The following is a 23,091-nucleotide window of genomic DNA, read 5'->3' on the forward strand; positions in this document are numbered from 1 at the left end:
CATTTTAATTCAGACAGACAGGTTGCCATGTATTACACCAACAAGCAGGGGGGCACCAGATCTCGCCCTCTGTGTCAGGAAGCCGTCCAGATGTGGCTTTGGGCGCGCCGTCACGGCATGTTCCTCCATGCCACTTATCTGGCAGGCGTAAACAACAGTGTGGCCAACCAGCTGAGCAGGATAATGCGACCTCACAAGTGGTCACTGAACGGGGGCATAGTCTGCAAGATCTTCCGAGAGTGGGGCACCCCCTCAGTGGATCTTTTTGCCACTCAGATCAATCACAAGGTCCCTCAGTTCTGTTCCAGGCTTCAGGCCCACGACAGACTAGCGTCAGATGCCTTTCTCCTGCATTGGGGGACAGCCCTTCTGTATGCGTATCCTCCCATACCTCTAGTAGGGAAGATTCTGCTGAAACTCAAGCAAGACTGCGTAACCATGATCCTGATTGCACCCTTCTGGCCACGTCAGATTTGGTTTCCTCTTCTTCTGGAGTTGTCCTCCGAAGAACTGTGGAGATTGGACTGTTTTCCAACCCTCATCACTCAGAACGTGGGGTCACTTCTACATCCCAACCTCCAGTCTCTGTCTCTCACAGCCTGGATGTTGAGAGCTTAGAATTTGCCTCCTTGGGTCTTTCAGATGGTCTCTCCCGAGTCTTGCTTGCTTCCAGGAAAGATTCCACAAAGAGGTGTTACTCTTTCAAATGGAGGCGGTTTGCCATCCGGTGTGACAGCAAGGCCCCCCTCTTTCTTGTCCTACACAGACCCTACTTGAATACCGTCTACACTTGTCAGAGTCTAGTCTCAAGACCAACTCCGTAAGAGTTCACCTTAGTGCGATTACTGCTTATCATCGGCGTGTAGAGGGTAAGCCTATCTCTGGACAGCCTTTAGTTGTTCGCTTCATGAGAAGTTTGCTTTTGTCAAAGCCCCTGTCAAACCTCCACCAGTGTCATAGGATCTCAGCGTCGTTCTCACCCAGCTGATGAAGCCTCCTTTTGAGCCACTGAATTCCTGCCAACTGAAGTACTTGACCTGGAAGGTCGTTTTCTTAGTGGCTGTTACTTCAGCTCGTAGAGTCAGTGAGCGTCAGGCCTTGGTAGTGCATGCACCTTATATCAAGTTCCATCACAACAGAGTAGTCTTCCGCATGCACCCTAAGTTCCTGCCAAAGGTGGTGTTGGAGTTCTGTCTGAACCAGTCAATTGTCTTGCCAACTTTCTTTTCCCGTCCTCATACCCGCCCTGGCGAAAGCAGTTTGCACACCTTGGACTGAAAGAGAGCATTGGCCTTTTACGTGAAGCGGACAAAGCCCTTTAGACAGTCCGCCCAGTTGTTTGTTTCTTTTCATCCCAAAAGGAGGGGAGTCGCCATCGGGAAAACGCACAATCTCCAATTGGCTAGCAGATTGCATTTCCTTCACTTATGCCCAAGCTGGGCTGTCTTTAGAGGGCCATGTCACGGCTCATAATGTTAGAGCCATGGCTGCATCAGTGGCTCACTTAAAGTCAGCCTCCGTTGAAGAGATTTGCAAGGCTGCAACGTGGTCATCAGTCCACACATTCACATCTCACTACTGCCTTCAGCAGGATACCGGACACGGTTTGGGCAGCCGGTGCTGCAGAATCTGTTCGGGGTTTAGAATCCAACTCCACCCCCCTAGAACTATTTTTTGTTCTGTTCCAGGCTGCACTCTCAGTTAGTTGTTTATGGTTTCAGGTCAATTTCTGTTATGTCCTCGCCGTTGCAAGGCCTAGTTGACCAGTGTTCGTTGTTTTGAGTGAGCCTGGTTGCAGTTGATACCCCACATGTAAGAACAAGCAGCCTGCTTGTCCTCGGAGAAAGCAGGTATTCTCCGTTAAGGCCTTCCTGCAATTTTTCCACAATTTGCTTGTGTTCTAACAACTTTTGAATAGTTTTGTCTCATCTGCAAATTTAATCTTCTCACTTGTTCTGATTTCCATATCTTTTATAAGTATGTTAAATAGCACTGATCCCAGTACAAATCCCTGTGGCACACCACTGTTCACTCTCCTCCACTGAGAAAAAATAGCCATTTAACCCTATCCTCTGTTTTCTGTCCAAGAACCAATTCCTAATCCACAACAGACAGGGAAATACATTCAGGTACAGCAGGTAACTCTGCTTGAACTACCACTGGAATGGTGTAAATTGAAATATCATCTAAAACCTATAGCACACTGGGCTTAAAATTTCAATATATTGTTCCCAAAATTTGCAAGATCTTTTTTTTCATGGGTGGTAGCTCATCAGTAGCTTTGTAACACTTGTTAGAATTATTTTTACCTATTTGCATCACTTTGCACTTGTCCACTTTAAATTTTTTCTACCCAGTTTTCTTGTCTCCTTCTACTGTTCCTTACAATCATCTACTCTCTTAATGCCTTTGAATAATTTTGTGTCATTTGGTAATTCACTTAATTTATTATACCTTCCTCCAGATCATTTATGAATACGTTGAATAGCCCAGGTCCCAGAACCTGGGGGCACTCTACTGCTGACCCTTTCCCAACTGAAAAATAACCATTTAGTCTGACTCAGTTTACTGCTTTTTAAATTATTTTCAGAATAGAATAGGAAAAATCTGTAAATTGTTAGCTGTTTCTTGTTTGAGCTCTTTTCTGAACTCAGATGAGTACCATCTGGTTCTTGTGATTCTTCATTTGGCTCATCAATAAAGACCAAGGAAAAATGATCATTTATTTTTCCTTCTTTTAACTTAGGGGCCCTTTTACTAAGCTGTAGTAAGTGCTACCATGTGCTTACTGCAACTTAAAATGGCTTTCCACGGGATATGCTCAGGCATCCTGCAGTAAGTTCCAAATCGGCACACTAACTGCGAAGAGTGGGTATTCCTGTGCTTCTCACTGCAGTTATATCCTGTGCACTAACTGTTTAGCGCAGGATTAGTGCCTAAGCCCTTATTGCCGTTAAGTACACACGCGTCAATTTCTTTTTTAAATGACCATACCCTAATGGCAAATTAAATGTAAAATGGTAGTAAAACAGGCAAAAAGAATTTGAATAGAAGATTAAAAGCAAATGGAACTTTTTAAGTCTAAGTGCTTTGAAAATGAGCCCCTTAATATTACAAATGGAAAATGGTGTCTCGTTAATAAAAAAAAAGAAAACAAGGTCATAGCCAAAAAACAAACAAAAATCAATCACACTCTGTTGACTGAATAAATAAAGAAAATGATATGTCCATACTGCTAAGGCAATTTTTACTCTTTGGTTGTCTAGACCCCTCACAGGACTTGCATTATTATGTAACCTTGTAAGTTTAGATGCTTTGAAAATACACCTCTAAGCCACTTACATTATATCAGTATGATTTTTGGAAGAGTATTTCATTCTTTTGGTGCTCTCACAAAAAAAATTTAACTACAAATTTTATTATTTACCTTATAAAATATATACAATTTTGCTTATATCTTTTTTTTGTTTTGTTACATTTGTACCCTGCGCTTTCTTACTCATGGCAGGCTCAATGCGGCTTACATATTGTATACAGGTACTTATTTGTACCTGGGGCAATGGAGGGTTAAGTGACTTGTCCAGAGTCACAAGGAGCTGCCTGTGCCTGAAGTGGGAATCGAACTCAGTTCCCCAGGACCAAAGTCCACCACCCTAACCACTAGGCCACTCCTGCATTCTTTTTATTGTTTCCGTACTTTGATTGTAGATCTCATTGGATTTTACAGAAAATACACTTTACACATTTGGTGCACACATAACACCCCCTCAGTTTTGATGAATGATCACATTTAATTTCCATGTGTAGTTTTTTTTTCTTTCCTTTTTTTGACTTGTACATTTCAAGTCATTTCATTTGTTTTTTTTTAAGGGCTTAGTAAACCGGGCCCTATATATTTCTCATATTTATAGTTACGTATTTTCTATTCTATTAGAGTTTTATATACCATCTATATTCCAATGGATTCACAGCGGTTAACCAGTCTAAAAACTCTACAGTAGGAGAATAACAACAAAATGAACATATAGTAATAGTAACATACAATTAGATAGATGTGGCAATCACAGACTAAATGACTTTTCAAACCTTTCCTAAAAGGCAGGTAAGAGGGCAGATTTTTCATCTCCGAAGGCAGCATATTCCACAGCCTTGCCCCATAAAATGGGAAGGAATCTTCATAAATTAGTTTAAAACATATTTTGAAGAGCAGGAAAACCATATTTGGAAAAACTAAATATGAAACTGCAAAACCCCTAAGAGAGAAACTTCACTGGCTTCCACTTAAGGAACGCATCACGTTCAAGATCTGCACGATTGTACACAAAATCATTCACGCAGACGCCCCAACCTACATGCTAAATCTCGTGGACCTGCCTCCCAGAAACGCCATAAGATCATCCCGCAAATTTCTCAATCTACACTTCCCCAGCTGTAAAGGACTAAAATACAAGCTGATACATGCCACTACCTTCTCTTACATGAGCAAGCAGTTGTGGAATGCACTACCTACAGCCCTGAAAACTATTGACGAAATAACTAACTTTCGCAAATCTCTGAAGACATATCTCTTCAACAAGGCCTACGAAGAAAACCCATAGCCTTACTAAACTACCTCACCAACCCACCCTAGTTATGAAAGTCCACCTTCTATACTTGCCCGCCTAACACTTTCCTTCTTTCTTCCCTCACTCAATCTGTACACTACTACTACTATTTAGCATTTCTACAAGGCATACGCAGCGCTGCACAAACATAGAAGAAAGACAGTCCCTGCTCAAAGAACTTACAATCTAATCGATAAAAAATAAAGTAATCAAATCAATTAATGTGGACAGAAAGGAGGAGAGGGGAGGGTAGGTGGAGGCGAGTGGTTACGAGTCGAAAGCAGTGTTAAAGAGGTGGGCTTTCAGTCTAGATTTAAAGGTGGCCAAGGATACTAATTGTATCTGACATCTTGTAATGACAATGTCATAACAAAACTCTGTAAGCCACATTGAGCCTGCAAATAGGTGGGAAAATGTGGGATACAAATGCAATAAATAAATAATAAAAATGTTTGCTAAAACACTTCTTTCAAAATATGGAAAAACAATTAATTCGTTTAACCCCTCAGACCAAAAATTGATTTAAAAATTAGATAATCTTAAAACTAATACATTTATATACTGGCAGCCAGTGCAGGTCTTGTAGAATAGGTGACACACTATCATACTGACCAAGACTTTGATTATATTTAGTTCTTGTTTCTGGTACTATTCTCCCTTGTCTCTGTGTGTCTGAGCATTGTCCTCTCGTGCACTTCATAACGAGACAAATTTGCTTCAATGGACCTTACTTACACAGTGAACTTAGGCTAGTCGTAGGCTGCAGGGCGTCTTATCTGTCACGTGTCTGACAGATAAGGCACCCTGCAGCCTACACTAACCTAAGATGTGGACTCTGTCTTGGTAGGCGATGGCAGTCCAATCTGGTAGAAACATTTCCTTCCAAATTCCACAGTAATAATAAATGCTTCCTCTTCAACCCTCCAGACCGGTCAAGACGCTTGGGTTATGCTCGCCTACCAGCAGAGGGAGACTGAGAACACTAACTTCAAACTATGTACATATAACCTGTGCCTAGCCACCTGACGTCAGTATCTTCTCAGTCTCAGCAGAGGGTAGACAAGCAACCTGTGCAGCTTGTCCGGTCTGGTAGGATTCAGAGATTATTTAGAGCTTCTTTGGTCTGTTTTTCAGTTTTATCCTCTGTGCCTGGAAGACTTTAGTGTGCTGGGGGTTGGTGGGTCCGGTGGGGCCTGCCATTGTCCCCTTTGGGGTGTCACACCCGGGTGGCCGGGTCCCTCCCCCTAACTGGCTCTCCCGTTTTGGGCAGCTTTGTGCCTCGGCTGCAGTCCTGTGCTGCAGCCTTGAGTGCCGTTTAGTTTTAGCAGCAGCAGGGCTCAATTTCAGGCTGCAATAAAGTTTTGTTGAAAAAAAAAAAAAAAAAAAAAAAAGAGATCTCTCACAGATCGAAGGCCCAAGCGGTGTGGAGAGCTGAGTGAGCTGCATTCTGGGGTGCCAGGGGTGTTCAGCTGCTTTGGGGCGCTGTTTTGCAGGCTTCTGGTGAGTGGGCTGTCAGCTGTTTGTTTAGGCGCGATGGCGGGAAAGCCGCTTCGATGTAGATTTTGTGCGCGCCGGGGGGTTGAAGTGGTTGGCGGTTCTTGCCGTTTCTGCGGCGAACCGAAGTCTTCTTCCTCCGCTCCGCCGGTGTTAGCGGCGGAGGTTCCCGCGTCGGGCCCTCCAGAGCCGGCAGTGTCTCAGTCTGGTAGCGTGGCGGCGGTCCCGATTTTGGCGGGAACCGCCGCCATTTTGGAATCGGCACCGCAAGGCCCGGAGTTGGTCGGAGGACCTTTGGGCAGTCAGTTGTCCGGTGTTTCTGGGGGGGACGGTCCTGGTCGGATGGGTTTCCCGCCGGATTTTATTTGGTCTTTGTTCCAGGCCTGGCAGGCGGGGCCGACGCGAGCAGAGCCTCCTAGTCTTGGGACGGGGGGTGCCAGTGTTAAGAGACCACGTTTGGAGTGGTCGGAGGACATGGAAAGTTTTTCCCCTCCGGAGTCAGAGGGCGATTTTAGTCCCCTGGAGGAGGATGAGGGGCCGTTGGCTGGTTATGAGAAGGAGCTTGCTGTGCCTGGGGAGGACCCTTCGGTGGTCCGCATTTTTCACCGCGATGAGTTGGCAGAACATATTGAGCAGGTGTCATCGACTCTCAAGTTTGAGGCGTCAGCTCCAGTGACAGCCGGGTCGCAGGATCCTTTGGTGAAGGGGATTCGGCAGGTATCTCGCACTTTCCCTATGAACGCGGATCTGAGGGAAATGATTACCCAAGAGTGGCGTTCTCCAGAAGATCAGTGTAAGGTGGCTCGGGCCATGGCTAAGTTGTACCCGCTTCCGCAGGAGGATAGAGATTCCCTCCGGCCTCCAACCGTAGATGCCGTGGTGACGGCTGTGACTAAGGCTACGGCCATTCCGGTGGATGGGGGGGCCGCGTTGCGGGACCCGCAGGACAGGAAATTGGAGACGTTTCTCAAGCGGAGTTTTGATTTGTCTGCGTTGGCGCTGCAGGCGTCGGTTTGTGGAGGCCTGGTGGCCCGGGCTTGTTTCCGCTGGGCGGAGCGGCTGCTGGATAGCCCGCCGGCTGATAGGGCCTCAATGGTTCAAGATTTGGCAAGGTTGGAGATGGGGTCGTCCTTCATGGCTGATGCACTGTATGATTTGTTACGGGCTTCGGCTAAGAACATGACCCTGGCGGTGGCTGCTCGTCGGGCCCTGTGGTTGCGGGGCTGGATGGCTGATGCTGCTTCTAAGGCAAAGCTGTGTTCGCTGCCGTTTAAAGGTTCTTTGCTTTTTGGGGAAGAGTTGGATAAGTTGGTGAGGGGTCTTGGTGATACTAAGGTTCCTCGTCTTCCGGAGCTTCGTCCTAAGGCTGCTAGGGGGTCCGCGGTGCGCGGACGGTTTCAGGAAGCTCGACGATATCGGCCTGGCAGGTCCTCCGGGGGGACTAGGGGTCGTTTTTTCCAAAGAACTCAGTCCTTTCGAGGTGGCCGCCGTGGAGGGCGAGGTTCCTCGTCGGGAACGCCCGGAGCGTCCCGTCCTTCGCAATGATGGTGTGGGGGCCCAACCTCTGGTTCGCGTGGGGGCTCGTTTGCGCTTGTTTTACCAGAGGTGGGTCCAGATCACCTCAGATCAGTGGGTACTGCAGATTGTGCGAGACGGCTACGCGTTAGAGTTCGACGGTCCTCTGCCCGATTTCTTTCTCGTGTCCCCTTGTCATTCCAGGCGCAAGGCGAGAGCAGTGCGAGAGACCTTGGCGCGTCTGGTCGAGTTAGGAGCAGTAGTTCCGGTTCCTCCAGGAGAGCGAGGTACGGGTTGTTATTCCATCTACTTCGTAGTTCCCAAAAAGGAGGATGCTTTTCGGCCCATTTTGGACCTCAAAAAGGTCAATGCGGCTCTGAAGGTTCCTTCCTTTCGAATGGAGACGCTGCGCTCGGTCATTGTAGCGGTTCAGGAAGGAGAGTTTCTGACGTCTTTAGATCTGACGGAGGCTTACTTGCACATCCCCATCCTAGAGGCACACCAGCGTTTTCTTCGCTTTGTGGTGTTGGGGAGACATTTTCAATTTTGTGCTCTGCCGTTCGGCCTGGCGACAGCGCCTCGCACCTTTTCCAAGGTCATGGTAGTGGTGGCGGCAGTGCTGCGTTTGCAGGGCATTTTGGTCCATCCGTACCTAGACGACTGGTTGATTCGAGCCAAATCAAAAGCAGAGAGCGAGGAGGTCACCGGTCGGGTGGTGTCCTTTCTGCAGTCGCTCGGTTGGGTTGTCAATCTGGCCAAGAGTCACCTCGTTCCGTCGCAGTCCCTAGAATATTTGGGAGTCCGATTCGACACGAAGAGAGGCCGTGTGTTTTTGACAGCGCCTCGCATCTCCAAGCTACGGTCTCAGATCCGGCAGCTCCGAGCTCAGAGGGCGCCGTCGGCGCGGGAGTATCTTCGGGTGCTGGGTCTGATGGCGGCATCAATAGAGGTGGTACCTTGGGCCAGGGCCCACATGAGACCGTTACAGGTAGCGTTGTTGTCTCGCTGGTCTCCTCAGTTTCAGAGTTTGGAGGAGAGGCTCTCCCTGCCGGAGGTGGCTCGGGGCAGTCTTCGCTGGTGGCTCCTCTCTCCGAATCTAGCGAAGGGCATGCCGTTGGACACGCCAGACTGGGTGGTGCTGACCACGGATGCGAGTCTGTCAGGATGGGGGGCGCATTGTCTGGGTCAGGTGGCCCAAGGGCGTTGGACGTTGGAGGAGGCGAGTTGGTCCATCAATCGCCTGGAGACGCGAGCTATTCGGTTGGCTCTTCGGGCCTTTCAGAGTCTTCTGGACGGCAAGGCAGTCAGGGTTCTTTCAGACAATGCCACGGCCGTCGCTTATGTAAATCGACAGGGGGGAACAAAGAGTCCCGGGTTAGCGGTAGAGGCGACGGAGTTGCTGTCATGGGCAGAAGTTCATCTGCAGAGTCTGTCAGCGGGACACGTGGCAGGGGTGGACAACGTGAGTGCAGATTTTCTGAGCAGGCATACGTTGGATCCCGGAGAGTGGGCTCTCCATCCCTCCGTGTTCGAGCAGATAGTGTTGCAGTGGGGTCGGCCAGTGTTGGATCTTATGGCGTCGGCCGACAATGCGCAGGTCCCTCGGTTCTTCAGTCGTCGAAGGGATGCTCGAGCCGAGGGCATCGACGCGTTGGTGCTTCCGTGGCCACCTCAGCAGCTGCTCTACGTGTTCCCGCCGTGGCCGCTGGTGGGCCGCGTGGTACAGCGGATCGGTCGTCACTCGGGGTTAGTGGTTCTGATAGCGCCCAATTGGCCCCGGCGTCCGTGGTACGGAGATCTGATGCGGTTACTGGTGCAGGATCCGATTCCTTTGGGGCCTCGGGTGCGACTGGTTCAGGGGCCGATAGAGATGGCAGATCCCTCTCCGTTCTTGCTTACGGCTTGGCTCTTGAGAGGCACCGGTTGAGAAAGAAAGGGTTTTCACCCAGAGTGGTTGATACGATGTTGCGGTCTCGCAAGAGGTCTACCTCTTTGGCGTATGTGAGAGTGTGGCGCACCTTCGAGAACTGGTGTCAAGAGCGGGCTTATGTCCCTTTGCGTGCTTTGGTGGTGGAAGTTTTGGATTTTCTGCAGGATGGCTTGGAGAGGGGACTGTCGCTCTCTTCCCTGAAAGTGCAGGTGGCTGCCTTGTCTTGTTTTAGAGGTAAGATTCGGGGAGTTTCCTTGGCGGCTTCTCCTGATGTGGGGCGGTTCCTGAAGGCAGTGAAGTTGATTCGGCCGCCTCGTCGTCCGTTGGTTCCGCCTTGGGATTTAAATTTGGTTCTGGAGGCGTTGGTGGCACCTCCGTTTGAACCCGTGGCATCCATTACATGTAAGGATCTTACTTTGAAGGCGGTTTTTCTGGTGGCCATTTCTTCGGCGCGTAGGATTTCAGAGCTTCAGGCTCTGTCTTGCAGGGAGCCTTTTCTGTCATTTGCTAAGGAGAAAGTGACTTTACGGACGGTTCCTTCCTTTGTGCCTAAGGTGGTGTCGGCTTTTCATGTAAACCAGGTGATTTCCTTGCCTGTGTTGGGGGATCGCGCTGGGGATCTTACGCAACGTCGGCTGGCTAAGTTGGATGTACGGCGCGTTTTACGGTCGTACTTGCGCAGAACGCAGGATTTTCGAGCATCGGATAGGTTGTTTGTGTTGTTTGGAGGTCCCAAAAAAGGGGCAGCAGCTTCCAAGGCTACTCTGGCTAGGTGGTTGAAGGAGACCATTGCGTCGGCGTACTTGTTGAAACGCCGTGCCGTGCCCTCGGTGCTTAAGGCTCATTCTACTCGGGGGGTAGCTGCTGCTTGGGCGGAAAGTAGTTTTATTCCTCCGCAGGATATTTGTAAGGCAGCGGCGTGGTCTTCCATCCATTCCTTTGTGAAGCATTACAGACTTGATGTTCAGGCAAAAGAGGATGCTCGGTTTGGAGCGGCTGTGTTGTCTTCTGCTTTTCGAGGGTCCCACCCGTAAGTTTCTACTGCTTTGGTACTTCCCAAGCGTCTTGACCGGTCTGGAGGGTTGAAGAGGAAGGTGAAATTAGGCCTTACCTGCTAATTTTCTTTCCTCTAGACCCTCCAGACCGGTCAAGAGCCCGCCCTGTGTATTATCAGAAGTGTGTATTATCAGAAGTGATTTTGAGCCGTGTTCTGCTATGACTATTCTTTCAAGTTTAGTGTGGTCGGAGAGAATTTCTTTGACTCTAAAACAGTACAGAGCGGGACGTTTGGACGTTCCGTCTGTGGAAGCACACTGTTGGTGTTTGACTATTGGTTTTCCAGGTACAGGGGTTTTGTTTCTCGTTTTCAGGTTTTTGGTTTTCTGCTTTGCTAAGCGGATACTGACGTCAGGTGGCTAGGCACAGGTTATATGTACATAGTTTGAAGTTAGTGTTCTCAGTCTCCCTCTGCTGGTAGGCGAGCATAACCCAAGCGTCTTGACCGGTCTGGAGGGTCTAGAGGAAAGAAAATTAGCAGGTAAGGCCTAATTTCACCTTATGACAGATGTGTACAAACAGGTCTAGGGCCCACACTCAGGGTTTGTGATCCCATAAGGGGAAACTGCACTAGATACATTTCCTGTAGTTGAGTGCTGTTCAGCTTGGAGAAGAGATGGCTGAGGGGAGATATGATGGAGGTCTACAAAATCCTAAGTAGAATGATATGGGTAAACACAAATTGTATGTTTAGTGTTTCAAAAAGAACAAAAACTAGGGGGCATGCCATGAGGAAACAAACAGGAGAAAATATATTTTTACTCAATGTATAATTACATTATGGAATTCATTGCCTGAGGATGATGTGTTAAGAGCAGTTAGTGTAGCTGTGTTTAAAAAAAAAAAAAATTCTTGGAGGAAAGATCCATGAAAGAAAAATAAATGGTTCATGGAGGAAAGGTCCATGAACCATTATTATGACAGACTTGGGGGAAAGCAGTCGCTTATTCCTGAGGTTAAGCAGCATGGGATCGTACTACTTTTGGGGATTCTGCCAGGTACTTGTGACTTATATTGGCCACTGTTAGAAACAGAATACTGGGCTAGGTGGACCTTTTGTCTGACTCAATATAACAATTCTTATTTTCTTATACCTTCATACATTTATGCTGGTTTGAAAGCTATTGTAAATATATGTGTGCCTCCATAAACAATGTACATAAATTGAAAGAAACCACCTCAAAGACTCCTATATCTGAGTTGCATAAATGCATGCATGCTCTTGCCATTGCATCTATATTAATGCTAGAAGGAGGAAGGCAACATGCAATTTTGTAAGAGGAATTTTATGGATGTATACTACTGTATAAGTGCAACAAAATTACTTGCTATATATGTACTCTTGGTTTTACTACTACTAATAATTTCTGTAGCTCTACTAGACGTGCGCAGCGCTGTACACATTATATGCAGGTACTTTCTCTGTCCCTAGAGGGCTCACAATCTGTTTCTGTGCCTGGAGCAGTTGAGGGTTAAGTGACTTGCCCAAAGTCACAGGGAGCTGCAGTTGGAGTCGAACCCAGGTTGACAGGATCAAAGCCCGCTGCACTAACAATTAAATATTCTTTAAATATTTGTCAAGCTAGCCTTTATTTTTAAAAGTTTACTTTTTCAAATATTCAGGGTCCACTTCATCCTCCACTACAGCACCAGCACCATCATCTTACTGGTCCACCACAGCCTTTGTTACCTATTTCTCAGCCTCCGTTCAGACCTGTTCTACATGCTCCACAGCCACAACCAGGTAGCACCAGAATGCAGTTACCGCAAAGATCAGGCCAAGTGAAACCCAGACATGTAAGTAACTCCTTCAAATGTTCTCAGTTCTTATCTAGTGTGTCTCTTAAGCTATGTCCTATGCTGTATAGTAAAACATAGAATGAATCTTTTGAGCACATGAAATATATTCACATATGTTTGGGTAATGCAGAATTTAGGGATGTGTATAATGGAAATCTTTGGGAGTTACTATAAAGTGCTTGCCTTATTAACTTTATAATAAAAGAGAACTGTGTGCTGCTTTGTTCATATTGGGATAATTGGTGCATGCATAGGCCACAGTCTGAAGATAAATCAGAAGTGTGTCAGACAGGGAGCCCAGACTCCTGCCTCAGCAAGCAGAGCTGGTACTGGAGGGGATGGTGTAACAAATACAGAAGAAACCTGTCTTCGCAGAAAACAACTATAATCAAACACAGCGAAGATGACGCAAAATAACGGTAAAATGAAAAAAAGGAAGAAAAAAAGAAGAAACAAGAAAATGGAACAAGAAAATAAAGAATTGAAAAACTGGGGATTGCAAAAAATACACAAGAAAAAAAATATGTATATAGACAAAATCAAAAAATAAGAAAAAGACGACACAAGAAAAATGCAAAAAAAGAATTAATTAAAATGATTTATTAAGGTGATATGACTCGACACAGCTGTGTTTCGGCCCAACCGGCCTGCGTCAGGAGTCTGTTACACCATGTATATATTCTCTGGCGATATAAGTTCTTGTAGGGAATTCAATAAAATTTTATTCAATAACACTCTACCTTTAAAAAGGCTGTGTGCATAGTTTGACAACAATCGTTATATAGAATTCTGGTATGGAAAGTGTATCTATATCTTGTTAAGCAGAGTTTCAAAGCTACTGGCCAGTAGCTTTGAAACTCTGCTTAACAAGATATAGATACACTTTCCATACCAGAATTCTATATAACGATTGTTGTCAAACTATGCACACAGCCTTTTTAAAGGTAGAGTGTTATTGAATAAAATTTTATTGAATTCCCTACAAGAACTTATATCGCCAGAGAATATATACATGGTGTAACAGACTCCTGACGCAGGCCGGTTGGGCCGAAACACAGCTGTGTCGAGTCATATCACCTTAATAAATCATTTTAATTAATTCTTTTTTTGCATTTTTCTTGTGTCGTCTTTTTCTTATTTTTTGATTTTGTCTATATACATATTTTTTTTCTTGTGTATTTTTTGCAATCCCCAGTTTTTCAATTCTTTATTTTCTTGTTCCATTTTTTTGTTTCTTCTTTTTTTCTTCCTTTTTTTCATTTTACCGTTATTTTGCGTCATCTTCGCTGTGTTTGATTATATTTTACTGGAGGGGATGGAACATCATTCTGCAAGCATTGGAGTAAAGGCCCATTATCTGTTTTAAGAAAGAAGTGGTCGCTGGTGCTCCAAGAAAAGAAAGAGGAAGCAGCAGCTTCAGCTACATATCTTAAACAGGGGGTGGGGGGTGGGGAGGCTTTCTAATACTAAAAATTTTAAAAGAAAACCTGGACAGCAAAAATAATTGTCTTCCATAAAATAAACACTATTCCCAAGAGCAGCTTTCTGTTAAGAAAAACAGAGTTTGTGTAATGCTTTCAAAACATGGAAGGGAGAGGAGAAGTATTGTGGGTTTATATTTAATAGGGGACTGGCCCTACTTTATATGTTATATTCCCAGTTGACATAATAAAAAGAGGCTTTAGTACTTAAAAAAATATATATAATAATAACTACATATTTCTCTCATTTCCTTTATACTTTTCAAGCTTTGAAAAACCTTTCTGGTGTTTTTTTTTTGTTTGTTTTTTTTTAAGTTACCTGATTGTAAAGTCTCACATTTTTATATTATACTGTGTTAAAATATAAAAGTAAAACCACAGGCAACAAAATACTAAGACATTTCTCTTTTCCTTTCCTAATTAAAAAAAAAAAATTGCAAAGTAGACACCCATCCAAAGTTTCACTCAGAGAATGTTCAGGAGAAGCTCTTTTTCACAACTCATCACTCAAGCAAATAGTCCTGCAGGCAGGAACATGGGAAAGATGTGGAGGATTATTGTCAGCAGGAGCAGTGATGCTAACTCTTTGGCTGCCTTGGTGAAGTTGCCATCAAAGGTCCATAATGACCACCTAGTGATGGCAGACATGTTTCAGTGCATCATGAAAGATGGACATTTTGGACCTGCAGTGCGGCTGCTAGTGCAGCCACAGTTACATCGTTAGGAGGTAGGAGTTAATGCAGATTTATCCAGTGCTAAGCAGACCAATAGGAAACAAAACAAAAAATGAAACCTGTCCTAAATAAGACCGCTTAGCTATACAGGTGCTGGCACTCAATATCAGACTGATACCTGCATAATTTTTTTTTTTTTTTTAAGAGCCCCCTTTTCCTCACCCAGTCCATAGCAAGAACGCTCCCCACTCGCCCGGGAAGACTCCAGGGCCTACCTGTATCCCTGGGGTCATTGGGGGCAGGAGTGCATCCCTCTCACTCCTGCCCCTTGCGGTGCTGTTCTAAAATGGTTGCCATGACCTTTCACAGCAGCTCACAGTACTACATAAGTATCGCGAGCTGGTGCGAGAGTTCACTGCAGCCATTTTAGAGCAGCGCCACGAGGGGGCTGCACTTCTGCCTCCCAGTGACCACCGCTGGACCATCAGGATACAGGTAGGCACAAGGGGAAGGAGCCTTTATCGTGTGGGCTTGGGGAAATTAAAAAAAAAAAAAAAAGTTATGCGGGTCCCAGCCTGATATCCAGCCAGGGCCTGCATAACTGTCTTATGCAGGCCTAGCTGAATATCAGCCATGCCCACATAAGCACCGGATGATTACACCGCCCAAAATATCCCCCGATATTCAGTGCCATTGCCCAGACATGGCCGTCACTGAATATCGGGGGATAATTTAGGTGACGACGATCTGGCCTGATATTCATCCAGGGCCTGCATAACTGCCTTATGCAGTCCTGGCTGAAGATCAGCCAGGTACACATAAGCTCTGGATGATCACACCGCCCTAAATATCCCCCGATATTCAGTGCCGCTGTTTTTTTTTTTTTTTTTTTTTTGGGGGGGGGGGTTCCCCTCATTCTGCGAGTAGTTTCTTTGCACTGATAGCATTGGGACACCTCAGTAAGTCCTCTTTCTCTTTCACTGTGGTTTGGTTTTTGGATATTTTCAAGTTTTCTTTTCTGCACTACCAAGCCTGCATTGGTTCAGGTGCATTGAGCTGTTTGATTTCATTGCAGCCATTTATTCATCCGTGTCCCAGAGAAGAGGAGCCTCCTGTAACTTCAAAATGTACAGGTAGTCCAGCAAGACCATATCAGTATCTGATAATTGTAGCTGATTTCTGACATGCTTTGTGCCTGACTATGATCCCTATAGGTGTCAAAAGGGTCAGCATATGTCAGGAAGATGTCTTTGTGGCTGGGAAGAGTGTAACAAAGAGAGCTATTCAGTTCAAGTCCAATCTAATCGTATTAGCACCGTAGGAACTGACACCTTTGTACATGCACAGCTTTGCCAGATATCACCCATCTATGAAAGCTTGCTAAGATGCCTCAATGGTCTAGAATTTCACAGCTAAGATTTCATGCTAAAAAAAATGCATGGTCATGCATCTGGGCTGCAAAAACATGGAGTGGTACAGTATAGGGAGTGAAATATTTCAGTGTTTGAAAGAAGAGTAGGATTCAGGGGTGATCATATCTGATGATCTTAAGCTAGACAAGCAGAAAAGGCAACAGCAAAAGCCAGAAGAATGCTTGAGTCCATAGGGCGAGAAATGGCCATCAGGAAAAAGGAGGTGAGTGTGCATCTATGTAAATCTCTAATGAGATCCTCCTTAGAGTAGTGTATACAATTCTAGAGACCGCAACTTCAAGAAGACATTACCAGGATGGAGTCAGTCCAGAGAAGTGCTACTAAAATGATCAATGGTCTTCATCATAAAGCATATGGGGATAGACCTAAAGATTTCAACATGTGTACTTTGGAAGAAATAAATGCAGAGAGGGCGATTCTCGTCCATCTGTAAAGAAGCTCTGGAATAAGGTTGCATAGGATACATAAGAACATAAAATTAGCCATACTGGGTCAGACCAATCTAGCCCAGTATCCTGTTTTCCAAACAATGGCCAAGCCAGGTCACAAGTACCTGGCAGAAACCCAATTAGCAGCAACATTCCATGCTACCAATCCGGGGCAAGCAGTTGCGTCCCCATGTCTATCTCAATAGAAGACTATGGACTTTTCCTCCAGGAAATTGTCCAAACCTTTTTTTAAACCCAGATACGCTAACCGCTGTTACTGCATCCTCCAGCAAAGAGTTCCAGAGCTTAACTATTTGTTGAGTGAAAAAAATATTTCCTCCTATTTGTCATGAAACTTCCTTGGGGGTTCCCTAATCTTTTCCAAGCTGAAGAGCCCTATCCTCTTTAGCCTTTCCTAATATGAGAGGAGTTCCATCCCCTTTATCATTTTAGTCGCTGTTCTTTGAACCTTTTCTAATTCCGCTATATTTTTTTGAGATACAGCAACCAGAACTGAACACAATACTCGAGGTGCAGTCGCACCATGGAGTGATACAAAGGCATTATATTATTTTTGGTCTTATTTTGCATCCCTTTTCTAATAATTCCTTGCATCCCATTTGCTTTTTTGGCTTCCGCCGCACACTAAACAGAAGATTTCAGCATATTATCTATAATGTCACCTAGATCTTTTTCATGTGTGCTGACCCCCATGGTGGATCCTAGCACCAGGTAACTATGATTCGGATTATTCTTTCTAATGTGCATCACCTTCCATTTTTCTACATAAATTTCATCTGCCATTTGGATGCCCGGTCTTCCAATTTCCTAAGGCCTTCCTGCAATATTTCACAGTCCGCACATTTTTTAACCTTGAATAGTTTTGTATCATCTGCAAATGTAATCATCTCACTCATTCCGATTTCCATATCATTTATAAATATGTTAAATAGCACTGGTCCCGATACAGATCCCTGTGGCACTCCACAGTTCACCCTCCTCCATTGAGAGAAATAACCCTGCCTTCTGTTTTCTGTCCAATAACCAATTCCTAATCCACACCAGAACCTATCACATAACTCTTTAATTTTCTCAGGAGTCTCTCATGAGGAACTTTATTAAAAGCTTTCTGAAAATCTAGATACACTACATCAACCGGCTTACCTTTATCCATATGTTTATTCATGCCTTCAAAGACATGAAGCAAATTGGTGAGGCAAGGCTTTCCATGGCTGAACCCATGCGGACTCTGTCCCATTAAACCATGTTTGTCTATGTGTTCTGTAATTTTATTCTTTATAATAGTTTCCACTATTTTGCCCGGCACTGACATCAGGCTTACCAGTCTGTAATTTCCCGGATCACCCCTAAAACCCTTTTTAAAAATCGGTGTCACATTGGCTACCCTCCAATCTTCAGGTACTACGGATAATTTTAATGATAGGTTACGTATTACTAACAGCAGACCAGCAATTTCATTCTTGCGTTCTTTGAGTACCCTTGGATGTATGCCATCTGGTCTAGGTGATTTACTACTCTTTAATTTGACAGTTTGCCTCATTACATCTTCTAGGTTCACTGAGATTTCTTTCAGTTTCTCCACATCATCATTCTTGAAAACCATTTCCAGTACAGGCAGATCTCTTATGCCTTCTTTTGGAAAGATGAATTCATTCATTTTCTCTGCTATGGCCTTGTCCTCCCTGAGCCCCCGTTTTGCTCCTTCATGATCTAACAGTCCCACGGGTTCCCTTGCAGTCTTTCTGCTTCTGATGTACCTGAAAAAGTTGTTTACTGTGAGTTTTAGCCTCTGCGGCAAGTTTCTCTTCTTATTCTTTTAGCCTCCTTTATTAATTCTTTGCATCTGACTTTGCCAGTTCTTATGTTGCTTCTTATTTTCTTCATTTGGATCTTTTTTTCCATTTTTTGAAGGACAATCTTTTGGCTGTAATATCCTCTTTTACTTCACCTTTTAACCATGCTGGCTGTCATTTTCTCTTCTTTCCACCTTTGCAAATACGTGGAATGCATCTGAACTGGGCCTCCAAAATGGTTTTTTTTGAATAACATCCACCCCTGATTTAGTGTCCTACCTTAGAGGCTGATCCTTTTAGTTTCTTTTTAACCATTTTCCTCATTTTATTATAGTCGCCCTTTCGAAAATTAAATTTGGCTACAATAGATTTCCTTTGCGGGTTCATCCCAGGTAGTAGCTCAAACTTGATCATGTTATGATCACTGTTTCCCAGGGGACCCAACACTGCCACCTCTCGCACTATGCCCTGCACACCACCGAGAACCAGATCCAAAATGGCTCCCCCTCTTGTTGGTTCCTGGACCAGCTGCTCCAATAAACAGTTGTTTTTTATATCTAGAAATTTTATCTCCATTACACTCCCTGATGTAACATTTATCCAGTCAATATCAGGGTAATTGAAATCACCCATTATCATAGCATTGCCCAATTTGCCATATTTCCTAATCTCTGTAAACGTTTCTTCACCTGTTTGTTCTGTCCTGGTAGACGATAGTACAGCCCTACAAAAATACTCCTTCCCTTCACACATGGAATTTCTATCCATGATGATTTCAGTCTACTATCTGTTTCATGTGGAATGTTTATTTTATTTGACTCAGTTTCCTCTTTATCATATAGTGCAACCCCCCCTCCCCAATTTGATCCTCTCTATCATTGTGATACTATTTGTACCCTGTTAATACAGTGTCCCATTGATTGTCCTCTTTCCATTAAGTCTCTGAGATGCCTATTTTATCTACCTCATCATTTAATGCTATATACTCTAGGATAAAATTGAAAGGGGATAGAAGCAATACAGGAATAGCTATACTGGGTCAGACTGATGGTCCATTTAGCCCCAGTATCCTGCTTACAATAGTGGTCAGTCCAGGTCAAAAGTACTTGTCAGAATCCCAAATAGTAGCAAGGTTCCATGCTACTGATACCAGGGCAAGCAGTGGCTTCCCCCATGTCATTCTCCTTGTTTATCATAGTCTCCTGTTTGAAAGTTAAATGCTAACATATTGGATTTCCTGTGTGTACTACTTACTCAGAAAAAAGGAGGAGAGGAAAAAAAAACCTTACGCGACTGTGAGAAGCAGGACAAAAAAGTGGTGAATCCAAAGAGGATGTCAAAATATATAACAATCTTTATTGTAAAAGGTCATAGGGTCATCCCTATGACCTTTTAAACTAAAGATTTTTATATATTTTGACATCCTCTTTGGATCTACCTCACTTTTTTGTTCTGCTTTGTACTACTTACTGCACATAGTATATTAATTCTAATCGGGTTATAATCAGTGTTATCTAGTTGCTCCAGCACCTTTACTTCCTGCACTAGATCATGCACTCCACTATGGCCTAGGTCTAGAATTGTTCCCCTTCTCTGCTTCATAAAGCAGTCCTTGATTATGAACTTTGCTTCCCTAGAATGCTGTGATGTTACATTTATCTAGTCAATATTGGCGTAATTGAAATCACCCACTATTATTTTGTTATGAATTTTAACTAATTTCTTCTAACATTACTTCCATTAGTCTGCTCATCCTGGCCAGGTGGATGGTAGTACACTTCTATCACTATCATTTTCCCCTTTACACATGGAATTTCTATTCATGTTTTGTGCCCTGCTTAATTTTTAGTCTATTCAATTCAAGGCTCTCTTTAATGTATAATGCTACTCCTCCACAAATTTGGCTAACACTATCACAGCTATCCAAACCCTTCCTTCCTGGGCAGAAGCCCCTGGAGACACATTCTTGGTGCAAGAGGATATTGCATCCTCTGGTGAGTAGATCCTGCCTACAGAATCATTTCATGCTTCTCCACTATAATGCTGTTCCTTCAGGTGACCTTTCTTCTCCATGGCACCACAGAGGTTGCCTAACTGGAGGCGAGACTTCTCTACAATGTATATAAAATAGAACAGTGAACCAAAAAGCTATAAACAGTAAAACAAATATTCACTCCAATACTGATGCAAGAACTGTTAGTAAATCTTTAAATAACAGAGAAAAGCCTCAGAACCCCGTTAAAGACAAAATTATATCTTCTAACTGGATAGGGTAAATCACATAATTGGCTAAAAAAAGCCCTTATCTTATCAAAAATCGTTTTTCACATTTAGCAAAACTGCAAAAATATAAGGTGTAAAACATCATAATGCGAAATGCAGGCATAAATTTCAAAGTTGTCCAGCCAGTGGTGGCCAGCGTGCTTTGCAACACTGCTTCATAAGGGTAAATGGACCAGATGATTTTCAATAGCAGCAGCATTCCCAATGGAACATTTCTACTATATCCCTGTAGGCATCCTCTATAAACCTCTGTCTGCCTCAGCTCTTTTAAGTCTGCTCCTCTAGTCTCCAGAGATCATACCCATTCCCTGAGTGCTAGGAGCTCTTTGCATCGAGTACACACACATGACTTCTCACTGACTGGGAGATAATCAAACATGTGAAGCTCTGCAAAAGATTGGACAGCCCCCATCTTGCTGCTGGACTGTTGCCTGCATCTTTATTATTGATTTCTTAATTAAGTTGCTAATGGAGTAGGAATATGTAAATTGAAGTCCTCTAAGATTGCTGGTTATATGCTATTTTTTATTAGTAGTATTTTTAATGTCTGAGGATCTCAAGGTGACGAAACAATGTGACATGGTGGTGGCTGTGGCCAGAAAGATGCTAGGCTGCATAGAAGAGGGTATAACCAGCAGAAGAAAGGAGGTGTGGATTCCCCTCTATAAGTTAGAGAGGCCCCACTTGGAGTATGTGTTCAGTTTTGGAGGCCATATTTTTCTAATTATGTAAAAAGACTTCAAGTGGTTCAGAGAAAAGCAACAAGAATAGTAGGGGTTTGGGTAGCAAGACATATGAGGAGAGACTTGATAACCTGAACATGTATACCCTGGAGGAAAGGAGAAACAGGGATGATAAGACTTTCAAATATTTGAAAGGTATTAATCTACAAACAAACCTTTTTCAGAGACTTTACTCCTAAGCCAGGGGATGTGGACCATGATCTCACTCTCTTAAACTTAACACTTGCTATAGCACTTGCATTGCACCGAAGAAGGATAACTTTTTAAGTTCATGAGCTGTAACATATATAGACAAACCTATCAGTGTGTGCTTGAAAGCTCTTTTTAATCAAGTCTGTGGCTCTCAACACAATGGGAAATAATTGAGTATTTTTAAGCTACATTTTCTTGGTCTCTGACTGAATTTCTTGGAATTTGAGAATCTTCTCCCTCTACCTGATTCACAGAGTAACCACTGAGGAATGAGACTTCTATGATCAATGCTGTTCTGTTTTTCTCTTTTGCCACTACGCCCAGTTTCATTGCATCCAGCCTTTTATGGATAAGAATGAGGATCATAACTGCTTCATTATCCATAATTCTCTTAGGGTTATGATCCAAATGCTTTAATTTGTAATGTTTACGAATTTTCCAGTAATTACCTTACTCCACCATTCTGTATAGAAATTTTCTGCCATCAAAACTTCACAGCTAGCTATAAGATGACTATTTCTAGCTCCTTCTTAAAGAATTTACAGATGTCTGTTATACCAGAGAAGCAGCTGCAAAGGTCAACAATTTATATTGTGTGTGGATGGTATTCAAAAATGCCAACGTAGATGCCCAGACCCAAATATATTTCACATATTTAGAAAGAGTGGAAGGATAGCCAAATCAAAATGATAGCCAGCATGGTTAAAAAGTGAGGTAAAGGAAGCTATTAGAGCCAAAATATCATCCTTCAGAAAAAGGAAGAAGGATCTAACTGAATATATAATAGGAAGCAGCATAAGGAATGGCAAGTCAAATGCAAGGAGCTGATGAGGAAGGCAAAGAGACTTTGAAAAGAAGATTGCATTGGAGGCAAAAACACATAATAAAAAACTTTTTTTTAGGTATATTAGAAGTAAGAGACCAGTAAAAGAATGGGCTGGACTATTAGATTATCAAAGGGTAAAAGGGGCACTTGTGGAAAACAATGATGTAGCGGAGAGACTAAATGATCTCTTTGCTTCAGTGGGAAGATACCAGTGCCAGAAATGATATTCAATGCTTTTGAGTCATAGAAACTGAAACAAATCTCTGTAAACCTGGAAGATGTAATAAGGCAATTTGAGTCAGAAATCACCTGGACCAGATGGTATAAATCCCAAAGTACCGATAGAACAGAAAACGTAACTTTTAGAGCTATTGTTGGTAATATGTAATTTATCTTTAAAACAGCAGTATGAAAGGAGCAGGTCATAAAGGTCCTTTGAGAAATACTTTATTCATTTGAGAGGTCTATAAAAAAGCCTGACACTGGCCATGTTTTGCCCACACAGTCTCACATAGCAATAGAGCGGAGTTATACAGCAAAAAGATGAAAAAAGCTGCTAGGTGCATTACTGAAACTCTGTGTGAGGCTGCCATCTTTTGGAACAGATTATGTGACACAGTCTCACATAGCAATAGAGCAGAGTTATGCTGCAAAGCTGCTAGTTGCATTATTGAAACTGTGAGGCTGTCATCTTTTGGCACAGACTAGTAAGAGCTTTTTTCATCTTTCCTGAATAACTCTGCTCTATTTCTATGTGAGACTGCCACCTTTTGGCTGTTGTGATTGAAAGTTCATAGCATATTTTATATGGTGCTTTC

General features: G+C 43.8%; 1 protein-coding gene across 7 annotated transcripts in view; it reads left to right on the forward strand.

Annotated features, from left to right (window-relative positions):
- Nucleotides 1-23,091, forward strand: part of RBM33 (RNA binding motif protein 33) — a 453,495-nt gene that overhangs the window by 266,107 nt on the left and 164,297 nt on the right. For all 7 annotated transcript variants that reach the window (XM_030198521.1, XM_030198536.1, XM_030198551.1 and 4 more), the window contains one exon: nt 12,223-12,396. In XM_030198521.1, coding sequence (XP_030054381.1) covers nt 12,223-12,396 — 174 coding nt within the window. The remainder of the gene's footprint in view (nt 1-12,222; nt 12,397-23,091) is intronic.

Source organism: Microcaecilia unicolor, chromosome 1 (genome assembly GCF_901765095.1).
Source record: "Microcaecilia unicolor chromosome 1, aMicUni1.1, whole genome shotgun sequence".
Taxonomy (NCBI): Eukaryota; Metazoa; Chordata; class Amphibia; order Gymnophiona; family Siphonopidae; genus Microcaecilia; species Microcaecilia unicolor.